Source organism: Nymphaea colorata, chromosome 3 (genome assembly GCF_008831285.2).
Source record: "Nymphaea colorata isolate Beijing-Zhang1983 chromosome 3, ASM883128v2, whole genome shotgun sequence".
Taxonomy (NCBI): domain Eukaryota; kingdom Viridiplantae; phylum Streptophyta; class Magnoliopsida; order Nymphaeales; family Nymphaeaceae; genus Nymphaea; species Nymphaea colorata.
The window spans coordinates 14,430,151-14,444,353 of record NC_045140.1 but is presented as its reverse complement, the minus strand read 5'-3'; the positions used below and the strand labels follow the sequence as shown (position 1 = coordinate 14,444,353).

Genomic DNA, 14,203 nt, shown 5'->3' with positions numbered 1-14,203 from the left:
TGCGGTGCGGGAAATATTTTTCACTTTACCAGAAAGCCCCTCCCGGATCCTTCCATCAGGATCTGGTCCGCGCGGCTGAAGGAGTGGACCTTTTGGAGTTTCGGATCATTTTTCATGCGGTCTCTTTAGGAGGTGTTTTGATTACCAATCACGTCCATGAATACGAAACTAAATCAGACGGAAGATCTATACTTAGAATTCTGAATATAATTCAAGTATTTGAACATTGTTCAAAGCATAACTGGTCGAGGTAAAAGCTTACAGAAAAATGACTCTGTAATTTGATTTCTATGGATACTATAAATATGCATCTAAGCAGTAGAATGATTGAGAACCTAACAAGATCCTTTTAAAGGTCGTGAATATGTTTTAAAGATTGGAGCAGAATCATGAAACAATAATTTTGGTATTCCTGAAACAATAGTTTTGGTATTCCGTTAATCATGAAATACTTGAAATACTTATGAAATGCCACTGCTTCCAAACAATCCCTTACATCCCTCTCAAGACTTGTTCAATCTAAACTATATCAATTCTTTACTGCAAGACGGGAAGACGTGAGCATGATATTACTGAGCTCCCAATCTGGACAAAAGCCATGTCCAACATCTGTAAGACTACCATTACCTTGTGTCTCTCTTTGCATAGTGAACATGGCGATGCTCCTCGTTTGCTCTCTTGTAAAAGTTGCATAAACCTCAGCCCTCGAACTTTCACCACAGGTGGTAAGAACTAAGACGGGCATCAAGTTGAAGACTCTAATTAAGTTTCAACCTGCCCATTTACAGCCCGAGTTTTACTATAATGTTGTCCTCGGAAAATATAGTGGTCGGCCTTAGATTTCGAGCTCAGCACTTTGCCATCAACTTGAGTTTTCTTGTTTTGTCTACCTGAGCTAAATTCGTCGCCACATCTTAATGCAAATTTGGGGACCTATAGCTCTTCTCAGTCACGCATCATGGCGTGATAACTACTTAAGGTATTTTTTTTTTAATTAAAGAATGAATGACAAACATACGCATGGGAGATCATATAAAAATCAAAAGAAAAAAAGGAAGCCAACTACGCACCACATGGGGATTGTGGTCGCAAACATGCAACAGAGAAAACTTTGAAACTTATAAGACACTTCTTGTGGTTTTATAAGAAGGGGTTTGGCTAAGAAGAACATTACTCAATTTCAAGGAACAGTACACTTTCCCAAAACCCAGTTTTTTTATTCGAAAAAGACAGTGTTTCATTATGTCTAATGCAGCGATAGAGAGAATTGTCTCATCCGAATCACAAATCAACAAACTTGAATTGATGATGAGCAATGATAATCAGAGTTTGTAATCGAAGAACAAAGGAAACCAACAAAGAGATCAAGGCTCACAATGGGTTCTAAAGAAACTGTACTCACAAAAATGAGATCTTTATACCCCAACTCAAACAAAATTTGAAAAAAATGGATCAATAAAATGAACAGCTGATTTTTCTTGTTAAAAACATGTGTAGGTGCCAATACTTGATAATTCTGAATGCTTTTTGTGTCTATGGACGTCAAAAAGTCCAATATCTGGTGCCTAAAGTTTGAAAATTAATTTGCAATCCCGACCGTTTAACAAACAAACAGTCGGTGAATCCTTCTTTTTTTGTACGTACGTCACTATTGGATTATTGATATCGCACCTATTCTTTTGGTTAACCGTCACTTGTCTGCACCTTACGGATAGGAACACCACTTATTCGTAGCGGGATTTCTAGTAATTGGCATGTCACTGCCGACAGGTTCCATCGTCCTTTCTGCAAGTAAAGATGGCAAACACGAGATCCTTTCTGTAAAAACAGATTCTCGCTGCACAAAGTTATGAATCCATCTATGTGATCGACGGTAACAAAGCTACTGTGTTTTGAATCACCACCATGATCTGTTGTAACCTGTGAGAACGATGGCGCCTTTCTCTGCAGTTTAAAACCTCCTGATCTCAACCGGTAAAAAACATCCCAACTTTTCCCGGAGTTCAAGTAGTACACCGGCCAGCTTAACTTTCACAACACGCAAAGCTTATTCAAGAATCAAACCTATATACAAGTACTCCTTTACTCTGGTGATTTGAAAATTAAGTGTTCTTTTGTTTTACCACTTTACTTGATCCGACTTGTAATTTTCTTTTGTCGCCATGATTTTGTGGGAGTGCACGTGATTCCGTCAGATCCAAACCACTGGATCATTAATGGAGATGAGAAGAAATGGATCACCGACTATGATTTTGTTGTTTTCACAGTGCATGCATCTACAGCAAGCCCTTAAATTATGTCTCTTGCCTCCATCCCCGAACAACATGGTCAGAAAAGTTCCAAGTTTCAACAACACAGAAGAGTCTTTCAAGATTCCTGTTCGTTTGTCATCGATCAATGGCCATTTGTCATAATTGATTTTGCCTTTGTCTGATGTCTGCAGGATCGACAAGTCCAGAAAAAATAAACTTCAATTGGAGCAAGAAAGTGTTTTTCTATAAACAAAGACTTTTCCCTTTCTGTTTAGTCGGCCGAACAATGAAGCTATGAGCCAACATTTGATTTTCGGCTGTTCCATCCATAATCGTATTTCGCAAGGCTAACTTTTTAAAGATGGGCATTTTTAAAGGTATAAATATCCTATCACATGGTTCACATGGGCATGAATGTGAACGGTGCAAACGCTGGGTGGCGTCTAGGGAAATTAATTAATTCCTGCTATCAGACAATATGGAAAGGAACCTCCTCTTTCATTCAATTTCTTATCATGATCAGAATGTTACAGAAACATTGCCAGCGATTGAACAGTGTTTGCACGTTTTCTATGGAAAATAATCTTCGTCACATTTCATCAAAAGAAAATTTGTACTGTTCATCAAAGTTGGAGATCTTTAATTGCAGTTACATAAATACATGCCATGCACACAGGATTAAGCATGATATAGGATATGTTCATATTCCTGTACAAGCTTTAGATAGACAAGTTGGTTTAGGTTCATATGGACTCGAACAGTTTTTTGTAAAATTTCAAATGCATATGCAGAAGGGCTGTTGGCACAGAATAATGTTAAATATAACTCACCAGCTCAGTCTAAAGATCTCACTAAGAAATAGAGCTTCTACGAATATCTTAAGAATGTGCTTCATCTGCTAGTCCACAGTCATGGTTTAACATTGGCAGCCCAATTTTGGGTGTACGCTCATATTGGCATCCAAAACAATCTTAATTGACCTTCTTAACATTTAGACAAAAATGATACTGCTATCTGCCTTTGCTTTAGACTCCTAAAGCGAAACATGTGCCTACAACCAGGAGCAGAGCCAGGATTTTGCCCTTGGGAGGGCCGAACTATCATGGGACACACTGAATATAATTTTAGAAAAAAATTCAGAGGGGCCAATACCTATTTTTCAAAAGTTTTACAGGGGCCAAACATTTTCAAAAATTTTAATGGGTAAATTCAATTCCTCAAAATGTGAGGTGGGGCCATGGCCCCTGCTGCCCCCTGGCGACATGGAGGGACTGCAACCATAGAAGGGTGTCTGTATTCACAACGAAAAGAATGGTGAAAAACATCTTTAAAAGGAAAAAGATACCAGGGAGTAATTACTTTTTCTCTGCGGCCCACCTAAAAAGAGGTGAAAAAGAGATTCTAAACATAGGCAATGTCCAATGTTCAGACTTAGAGCTATAAGGAAGTACTGTGTTAGTTTTCGAATCCAAATGATCATGTGCCTAATGGTCTCTCTCTCAGTTTCTTCTTCGCAAGTTATACAATCCTCTTTCTCTGCTTAAGGGAGCACATGCTTCCATCACACCTGAGAATGGAGAACTGTCTGTGTTGAGTTAGTAAGGCATGTCTAAACAATGGTATGGTGGCCATGGCAGCTGCATAAATCTTTCATACTGTGATGGTTAAAAATAGGCCAGTTCTGGCATGCATGGGGGATTTCTCATTTCTCTTACTATACAAGATCCCATCTTGATTCTTAATCGGACTGCCGGTCTTAGATCTAACTTCTTTGCAAACCGTACCTACTTATTTGCTTATTGCCTTTGCAGAAAAGGGCACATGGAGATTCGAACTAAAGGCAGGAGGAGGGGCATCCTTGTCTGCGCACTCGAGAATGCAAGGCTACATCTTTGAGGTACTGACCGCAGGATTTTCAGCCCGATGTATTGAAGTTACCGACCAAGTCCGTGGTAGAATCTTACCAACTATCAAACATTATCAGTTCAAATATCTCCTGCCAAATCTTGTTAGGTATATCTTCAAGATTCCTCAAGAAATTAACAATCCTTTCTCTTGAGAGAGAGAGAAGTTCATTTTCAGTCTACTTGCAGAAGGAAACGGATATTTCTGGCAGGTGGTTGTTTTGGATGTTCTTCAATCCACCATTGATGCTTCCCAGTAGATTCCTTCCTCAAAGACAAAATGGTCGTGTGCAGGCCATCCAAAGGGGTGAACGTCATGAGATCAGTAGGCCTTCAAATATGATTTAATGCTTTTCCCGTGGTGCGCAGTGAAGGTTGAATTTCTTGTTGATCCATCATTTCTTCCTAGAACTGGAAAAAGAGAAGCAGCCAATCATTGCTACAAAACAAAACCCTACGAAGAACGCAACAAGTAATCACAATGCTTTCGAATATCATGTGTTTCCTTTGAGCCAGTTATGGCCTGCTTGGAGTATGCCCAGAATCATGAAAGATCATCTGTTTCGGGGCTTATGCAATGACGACATCAAACGTTTTCGACCACGTTCAAGTGATGAGAGTAACCTGGCGAAATGAGTCACAATAGGAGTTCCATCTGGACTCAAAGACCTTTTAGTTGAAGAAGGTCAAGAGTTCAATCTTGGGTGGTTGTGATTTAGGGTTTAGAGGATATATGAGGTCAGCCAAAACAGCTGTGGCGGCCGAGCCAACGACGGGCTGGCTCTCTGAAGCGCAAACTGGTAAAGAGCCCATGTATGCAGTGTTACGCATTGCTGGTGTAAACTGGTCCCCCAACTACAACTCTCTCGACTCGAATACGAACCAAGAAAAATCAAAAAGCAGCATATGCTTTTGTCCTGCCTCCTTCCACTGTCGATCAAAAGAGCTCAGTCACACGTTCAACTGAACCGAGTCAAAAGTTAAAAGCAGTCGACCTCACGGTGATGGCTTTATGATTTTCTCTCTTTTCCCGGTGGAAGCATTTGTAGGAGAATATGCTAACCGCTCCCCACTTTTTCTTCTTTAATCCACTCAACTTGTCAATGAACTTCTTCCGCCGAACAAAAACAGAAAACCTGAAAAGCAACAAGAAAGAACTGCAACCGCGATGTTCACCTTTACTAAAACTCACCCAACTAGGCTGCCTAAAGATGGCTCATTCAAGCTGGACCAACTTGCTTTCTTCAGTGTTCCAGCAGGCTGCGTTAATTTCCAGCCGTGTTATGTAGGTCTCTCCCAATTGATCCGAGATGTTGAATCGTAGGCCTCGACGTCCCTTTCATCATTGATGACCACCAATTCGAGTGCATATTATATAGTTAACAATTCAATGGTTTTTAAATTCTCTTGGTAGGTGGAGTTGCTGTTTGCAAGCTTAGCTTTCAATACTCTTCCAAGGATCAGCATCGTCGTCTTCTTAGGACTGTTGCAGATAAGGATTGCAATTAAAAAATTAGCGCTTAGAAGACACTCTTTCTAACGGCAAAACAATACAACGACTACCAAAAACACCATTCGCATTCGTCAGCTTCCTAATTTTATATTCAGCGACATGATCGAAAGTTTCCGCTGCCACACGAGACGAGACAAGTAAACCCTTCGAGCTCGACACTTTCTTCTCCCGCAACAAGTTTACCTGACAAAAAAAAAAAAAAAGTTGTGAGCCCTACACAATCCTCACCGTCGGTTTGGAGAACTCAACGGCTTCTTTCCTCTGTAGGCTTTCTTTCCCTTCTTCTGGGCCTTCCAGGAGAGACTTAATAGAGATGTCAAGTCTCCCCATCCATCCTACTTATCGGTACAAAGAACCTTTGATGACGGTATGGCTCCTGTTCTTTAATTCCAATTTCGTTGGCTATCTGAAAAGAGCAAAGTTAGCTCGAGGATTTTTAGTGAATGAAAACACCAAGGTACCATTCGAATTTTAGAATAGAAAAAATGCGATTCCGTTTCTCTGCTTTTTCCCTTCACGTTCAGAACTTTTATAATAATCAACGGCATTCATTCCGTTGTTCTTCGTATACCCCAGTATTTCTCAAGAGTTTTAAAAGAAGAAGGCTACCGGCGTCGTACCATCCTCCTGATCCTCTGTACTATACTTAATGGTTTTTCAAGTTAAAAATTCAGCCATCGTGCGGGTGGGTGGAGAACTAAACTGTCCAACATGCATCAATTTCTCTTTTATTTTCTCTTGGATCTATTGGGGATTTTCCTGCTCGGAAAATTTTCATCATTTTTTCTTCTTTGTACTGCCATGAAAGGCCTGGGGTTTTCCTCTTATCAGAATGATTAAGGAAGGAGAAAAAGAACAAGGAAAAAGTAAACGAAAGAAACTGAAAACCATCACGCTCGAGCGTGATGTTTGAGTGACGATGGCTGGATCTATGTACGGCATCTTGCTGCCGACCCCCCACAATGGGGATCTCTTGTTCTCGACCTTCCGTCATCTTCACCGCCACGTCCTTCGCTGTACAGAACCAAACTGTAGAACGATGAAAAAAGATCCCAACTTTGTTCCGAATCCACCTTGCTCACTCCAACTTGCTGATGCCAATCCTCTTGACGGCGGCGTTCATCAAGCCAAACCCCGCCGGATCGAACCCTCCCCCGTTGATCTGAATCAGGGACATGTACTTCTGCACCTCCTTCGCGATCATGTCCTGCATCAGAGCCACGAAATCCGGCCCGAACGAGAAGGGCTTATCTGAAGCCGCTCCGAAGGCGCTGAGATCGCCGCTGCCGCCGCACGGGCGGCGGGGCGCCGCCGGGAGCGGATGGTGGGCCGGAACAGGAGACCCGGCAGAAGCCGAATCGCAGGAATCCGGCTGAGCACCGGGGAGGGAGAGGCTGAGGGAGGTGGCGGGGTCGTCGGTGGAGCTGGTCGCTTCCAGGTGAAAAGGCGGCGGGACGGCGGCCCTCGGCACGGGACGGAAAACGTTAGAGGAAGGGGGAGGAGGAGGAGATGGAGAAGGAGGAGGAGCAAGAGGAGGAGGAGGAGCGGTGAGGGGGAGGCTGGAATCGCTGACGTCGGAACCGGACGGGCTTCCGGGAGTCAGGCAGAGGACGGCGGCAGAAGCGCCGGAGCTGTTGGAGCGCTTGGCAGGGGGAGGAATGGAAGGGGCGGAGGAAGAGGAAGGGTCGGCGGAGGGGGAGGAGCACTTGCGCTTGAGGGTGGAGTTCCAGTGGTTCTTGATGGCGTTGTCGGTGCGGCCAGAGAGGAGGCGGGCGATGGTCGCCCACTTGTTGCCGTACTGGGCGTGGGCGGCGATGATGGTGGCGTCCTCCTCGGGGGAGAAGGCTCGGTGCTCCACCTGAGGGGAGAGCTGGTTGCACCACCGGAGCCTGCAAGACTTGCCGGACCTGCCGGGGATGGACCTGCTGATAAGGGACCAATTCCTGGGCCCGTGCTTCTCGACCAGCCTCTGCAGCGCCTCGTCCTCTTCCGGGCTCCACGGCCCCTTTATCCGATCCATCTCCTTCCGACCACTACTAGTGCTGCTACCACCACCACCACCATTACTACTACTAGCACCTGCGGCCGCTGCCATACCTTAACTACTCTCGATCCCCTGGTTTTCTTTGGAGATTGCAGGAGCGGGTGTCTGGTGGGCGATGCATTAGCAACGGGGGGAGTGGGGATGGGGTTAAATAGGACAGGTGGGGGAGGGAAGAAGGGAACCGGTAGTGGGGCCCGCCACTCGAGTCTCAGTTAACCGTCTATATGACTGGACACGCGTTTTCACGCGAGCACCAAGAAGGGGGAGGTGGAGGCGAAGGGAGATGTTTCTTTTTCTTTTTTTTTTTTTTGTTTATTTGACCGAGCCAGGCTGTATAGCATTTTCGGGGGCGATCTTCTTATCGGAATCCGTCCTCTTTTAAATTTCTATGTATTTATTTACGCAAAAGGAAGCGTCCGGAGGAAGGTTTCGATAAACAAAAAAAGAAAAAACAAAATGGAGGCGTTTGGAAGGGGGCGCACGGAAGCGGAGAAGAGAGATGTGTGAGCTGGCGAGAAGCTGACAAGAGCGGTCGCCGAATTGCAGAGATGGGATTATTATTATTATTGATTACTACTGCTGCTGCCTCCTCCTGTCAAGCGCCAGCCTGTAAACCTGCTCTCCCTCTAACGGCCACCACTTCCTCCTCTTCTTTTCTTTCTTCCCGCACTCCCACGCCCACTTCCCACCCTCCTTCCTCCCACCTTCCTCTCTCTTTTTTTTTTTCCTTTTCTAAATTATCTAAAAATAACGTAATAGCCCCCCTTTTCTTTTGGAATTACCGGGAACTCCTTCGTTACCGGTCAGACTATAATAATATGGCTGTCCTGAGCCCCGAAAGGAAGGACGGGAGGTGCGTATCCAGAGCCCAGCCACCGGTACTTTTACCCTTTCGGAAAAAGGCCGTTAAAACTGCAAAAGTTGAAACCCTTTCTCTGTTACTCTGTCTGTTAATCCCCGGTTCTCCTCTGGGAGATCGTGATCTCTCCTTGTTCTGTCAAGCCGGGTGATGTGTGTGAGTGTGCGTTTTTCTTTTCCAACTTCAGTATGTGTGCAGCTGAGGAAAAGTTTTGATTTTTTTTTTCAAACGACAAGGAATCTTGTAAAACAAGTAAGAAAAAAGGGGCGATGGAAAAAGATTTGGTTGATTGATTCTCCCATTCCGTTTGTTTGTAAGATCCAAAAACGAGTATAGATTCGAGAAATGTCATGGTTTTTTAGTGTCCGCATTTGTTAGGAACCTGACAAATTTTCCTGCCATCCATAAACGGTGTCAACCTCATTGGTTGAGAAACAACAAACAAAACGAGAAGAAAAGAAAAGGAAAGGAACGAAGGAAGGAAATCTCAATCCACAACCGCAGAAAATTTTGAAAAGAAAAAGAACGTTTGCAAACTGTCGGCACATTATGAATATTAAATAAATCGCTGATTGGTTTTTCCTTGCGAAAACTGGGTGGTGGTCCAAGACATTTTGCGATCCGGCTGGTCCGATTGGATTTTGGCTGATTTTTTCAGCTCTAAGGCTCAAACTTTTGTACGGTTGAAGAAAGCGAAACAGAAAAAAAAGAAGCAAAAAAACTTCTACTACTAATCATATTTGAGCAATTTTTGTTGCACGCCTCCCAATGTGATGAGTTCGAGTTCTCCTGCAATCCGAAAAGATTCTTCGAAATCCGGCGAAACTGTCCGCCCAGCCAAGGTAGATAATCTTTTGATAAAGATTCCACGAATCCGGGAAGGCGTACACATCCATTTATTTGCACGAACTTCAACTTCGTTCATGTCATAATTGTTCTCTTAAATCCTAATAAAGGAAAAGAGCATGCACATTTACCATGACTTCCGGAGACGAGAAGAAATAGCGGAAACAGATTATTCTCGAAAAGAAAGTGAAAAACAGGGCACCGTCGTTGCGTCGACGTTTTCCAAGGACGGTTTAGTATCTCACAGAGGAAGATTGCTCCTGCTTCAGCTCCAACGGAAAATGTGACCGGAGAATAGCCGGACCGGTTGCCTCGTCGGTGCGGCGGCAGTAAAACTTTGGGGAAACGGCGGAAAAAAAGAGTGGAGGAGGGGATGAGGGCAGGTACTTCCGACGTGTAGCGGTTAAGTGGGACGTATAGTGACACCTGTTGACGTACACGTTGTCTTCACTCTCCTGCTTTGACCGATCGTCTCTCTCCACTCAACTTCCTTTCCGTTTTTTCTTTTTCCTTGAAGCTAAATGTCCATAACAACCCCCAAGGAACTCAAGCGCCGGAAAAGAAACGGCGTACATGTCCGGGCTCTATCTTTTGCGAAAATGACCGTTGTTTCCTCTTCGAGCTCCGCCAAAAACGTTTTTTGTTTTGTGTGAGCACCACCAGATTCGTGTTCGTGTTCGTGTTCGTCGTCGCCCCTGCTCCGTCCTTCACCATTTTAATGGTGGTGGGTGCTTTGGCTGACTCTATCTTTTTAAAAAGAAAGAGAGAAGAACACATGTTTGGTATTCCATTAATATAACGTTGATAGTAATTAGAAATGACGGGCAGCGAAACACTTGAGATTTGAAATTAGATATTTGCAACTTGTAGTTGTAGAGGAGGGAGAACCGGTGGAAGGATGAGGATGCGGCTTTTTGTGGAGGGGATGCAGAGGACCACCGTCGTCTTCTTGCGCGCCCGACGAACCCAAACACGACCATGCGCGCCATAATATCGAAAAGAATGGGGACAAACGAGTCCACCTCTCGACAGTAATCGGCAGAGAGATGTCCACCGTGAATGGAAGCGCATTTGGCCGTTTGTTGGAAATTCTCAACCACTGTTTGGGGAAACGGAAGCCTGGGAATAGCAGTTTCCACACTTGTCTAGAAATCCCTTCCAACGAAAAGGAAAGCACCGACGATTCCCCTCGCAAAGAAAAAGGAAACAGAAAGCATCCCAGAAAAAGGAAAGCCGATGATGCGTTTGAGAGATATAAATTCCTTTTCTTCAAAAGCCTAAGAAGCCGCAACGCAAGATAGAGGTTGGCTGGCCAAGAGAGAAATAGAAAGGGAAAAGGGAAGGACTCGGACGTGGGCACTGTCGGTCTCTGCCCACACGAGGGGGGGAGCAAAAGAAAAAGAAAAAGAAAAAAAAAAGGTCGGGTCCAGCCCTCGACCAAAAGAAATTATTTTAATAAACAACGGTATTTTTTTAATTAAAAAATGATAAAACGAGAGGGTACAGAGACAAAGACAAAAGGAGATTAAAAAAAAAAAACAAAAAAGATCGAGAGAGAGAGAGAGAAGGAGAAAAACGTGAAGCGGAAGGAGTCCAAAAAGAAATGAAAAAATGTGAGAACACGTGGCAGAAGAATAACAGTCCACGTCATACGATGCACGTGGGAAGGGGGTTGCCACCTCCAGCAGAGACCGCGGGGGTGGGGGGGGGGGCCGATGGTGTGGGGCCCAGCGATGGAGCCACGTCGGCGGGGCACCCCTCCCCCTCCGCTCGAAACCATAACCGTTGCGGCCACGTCATCAAGCTGCCAGCCTGAACCCCACTCTTCCAATTCCACGACAAACGCATCTCCTCCTTCCCTTATTTTATTTTTTCCAACCCTCGAGATCCGCAGCCCAGCTGACAGCATATACTTCCCGCGCAAAATTACCATTCCACCCTCCCCTCCCCGAGATGCCCCCATACCCTCGTTGACTTTTGTTACCATCGGAAAAAAAAAAAAAGGCCTCCTCCGGTAGGACCTTCCCCGGGACTGTGCCCATATTAATAACAATCTTAGTTCCATACCATCCATCGGAAGCAATACGGAACGTCCATATAAGATGATTGATTCATATAACCGTTTTCGAATGCAAAAATCGTCTGTTTTGACGTTTATACGAATATATCAATACATAAGGAGAAAAGATAGATATAAGGAGCGCGTCGAATCGATGAATGATGGGTTGGTGACCCCACCGGCCAGGGCGAGTAGGGCCGGCGGCAACTTTGAGCCGCTGCCCCCAAAAAAGCAACGATGATAACGCCCTCTCAACCACTCTCTCTCTCTCTCTATCCGGCTACGTCATTTTCTCAAAATAAAAATTAAGCCCATCAACCTCTTTCCGTTTCTCATCTTTTCTTTTGGTTATGGTTATAAAATATCTAACCCCCGGAATCAACTTTCCGTTGTGCTCAGAAAAAGATCCGCTCAACTTGCCCCATTTCCCTCTCTCTTTCTTCTAATGTATTTTATGTTCATAGGGCTGCTAGAACAGAAGATGGAGCGGATTTGCTCTGAATCTTAACCTACTTACTTTCCCCAACACCAATATATTAATATAAGCCCCCAGAAAGAAGCACCCCACTTCAGAATAACCAAACCATCATGCTCCAAACTCGATTCTATACACAGAAAACGGTCATTTAGGTTTTTTTTTTTTATATTCGAGTCCCCCCTCCCTCTATTTTTCTTTTCTTTCCTGCAGCACTATTTGTGTTCGCCGGAACCTTAAATTCGATTCGTATTTAGTAATTTAACGCGGATTGTTACCAAACAGTTTGGATATTATCCTATCCATGAAGCTCAGGTATTCAATGCGTAGTTGGGTACTCAGCCTGTGATGGATTAGGTTGGATTGTTTCTTTGACACCTGAGCCAACCCGATTTAAAAAAAAAAAAATCCAAGGCTGGGCTAGCCCAGCCAGGTCTTGGCTGCCTGACTTGGCTCTCTCTACATATACATATATGACACTTTTAATTGGCTCATTTAAAAACTTTTGATGCATCACTGATGACTCACTTAAAAACTCTTTATGTGTCGCCAAGCCAATAACACCCTTAAAAACTCTTGACATGTTGTTAATGGTCTTTTAAATATTAAAATATAAAAGGTTAAAGGTTTTAAATGTGGTTGGAGATCAAACCGGGTAGCCGATGAATATAAAGTTGATGGCCAAGTTTGACTTGATAACTAAGCTGACAAGGCTTGAACTTTCGACAAGAACTTTGCAGCCGCCCAAACTCAAACTTTATTGAGCCTTAGTTCGGTCGGATGCCGGGCCTCAACGGTGTTGCAAAATGTGCTCCAAAATAGAAGGGGAAAACCGAATCTTGGGTTTATTAGGACTGGGGACAGGGGATTCGAACGCCTGATGAGGCGGAGGGGACTATCAACGGCCTTGTAATGTTCCACCAAATTTGTAGTATTCTAATGTTTATCGTTAGTTCTTCTCTTTCTTATTTGCAGGAGATGACATAAGAGACCGCGCTGATTGGGACTTCGGATCTGCAATCCCTTGGCGTTTTATGCTCCTCCTCTGTGTCGAAGAGAAAAAAAAATGGTCCAATTCTTTATATATATACGTGTGTGTGGTTGATTTGAACATGTTTGTTGGATTTCATAATTTCCATGAAAAAAAAATCGAATGCCAATCTTATATATGTGTAGCCCAAATTTAAGTTAATATATTTGAAGTAACGGTCTGCCGGAAAATAAAGAAAGAAAGAAAGAAAGTGCTCCGAGCAGCCTAATAATTGAGAGAGCCGGTCAGGGCACGGAAAGAATGTGAAAGTGGGGCTTTTCGTCAATTGAAAAGTCAAGCCCCAATGTCGTCTTCATCACAGTCAGGGGGCACCGCCCGGACAGGGAATTTTTTACGTACCCGCGTCCTTTTCTTTTTTCTCTTCTTTTTTTCCGGTTTCAGAAAGAATAAAAAATAAAAAATTAATAAGAAAGAGGGAAGGGTGGGGAAGGGCAAAGAAGAGAGCCGTTGACTGCAGGGCCGTCGTCCGCCTGGTCGGTGGTTGGCGCAACCGTTATGAGCATGACGTTCCTTTTTTTAAATTCCCACTCGGGACTCGTTGCAGGGGAATCCAATGCTCCTCCGACTCGGCTGACGTCGCCGCTGCAGTGCAGACTCGATTCCTAGAGAAACTCCATTTCAAGGACAGCGAGTTTGTTTCGACCTGGCTTTTTCTGAATCACAAATCCAGCTTTTCAACAATAATTTTTTTTTTGCTTTATCAAATTTAATCTTGAAGGTAGACATGTTCTTACTTTCGCTTCATCTTTGATGTGGACTCGAACACAAACGTCGACGAATTAGAAATCTGCTCGCCAGGAAACAGTTTTTCAGCTTGATGATCATGGGATCGAGCGATCTCGAGTCTAAAGATCTCTAGTCAAAATCTGCAGATTCGAAGGAATATGAGTTTACTTTTTTTTTTTTTTTTTAACCTTCTGATAGCTGTAAATTAAAAGAACCATGTAAAGGTCCTTTTTCCTTTCTCTAGAGCCGCCCCCCCACCATACCCTTGTCTTCTTTCCTCTGCTCACTACTTTTGACTCTAAGGGCGTGCGGATTGGCAGGATGGTGTTCCTTCACAGTACTGTGAGGCTATCTTCTCCAGAAACAATTAAAGTTCAGGAACTAATACAGATTTTTGTTTATCGATATATTTTCATTAGTCGGACAGTAACTAGTATTTAAAATGGAAAGGAAAAAAGTCGGAGTTGAAGGACT

The 14,203-nt window shown here is 43.9% G+C and overlaps 1 protein-coding gene across 1 annotated transcript; it reads right to left on the bottom strand.

Annotated features, from left to right (window-relative positions):
* Positions 1-6,381: 6,381 nt before the first annotated feature.
* Positions 6,382-7,848, bottom strand: LOC116250928 (transcription factor MYB44-like). The gene has a single exon (XM_031624921.2). The coding sequence runs from the start codon at positions 7,762-7,764 to the stop codon at positions 6,748-6,750; it is 1,017 nt and encodes a 338-aa protein (XP_031480781.1). The 5' UTR covers positions 7,765-7,848; the 3' UTR covers positions 6,382-6,747.
* Positions 7,849-14,203: the final 6,355 nt, after the last annotated feature.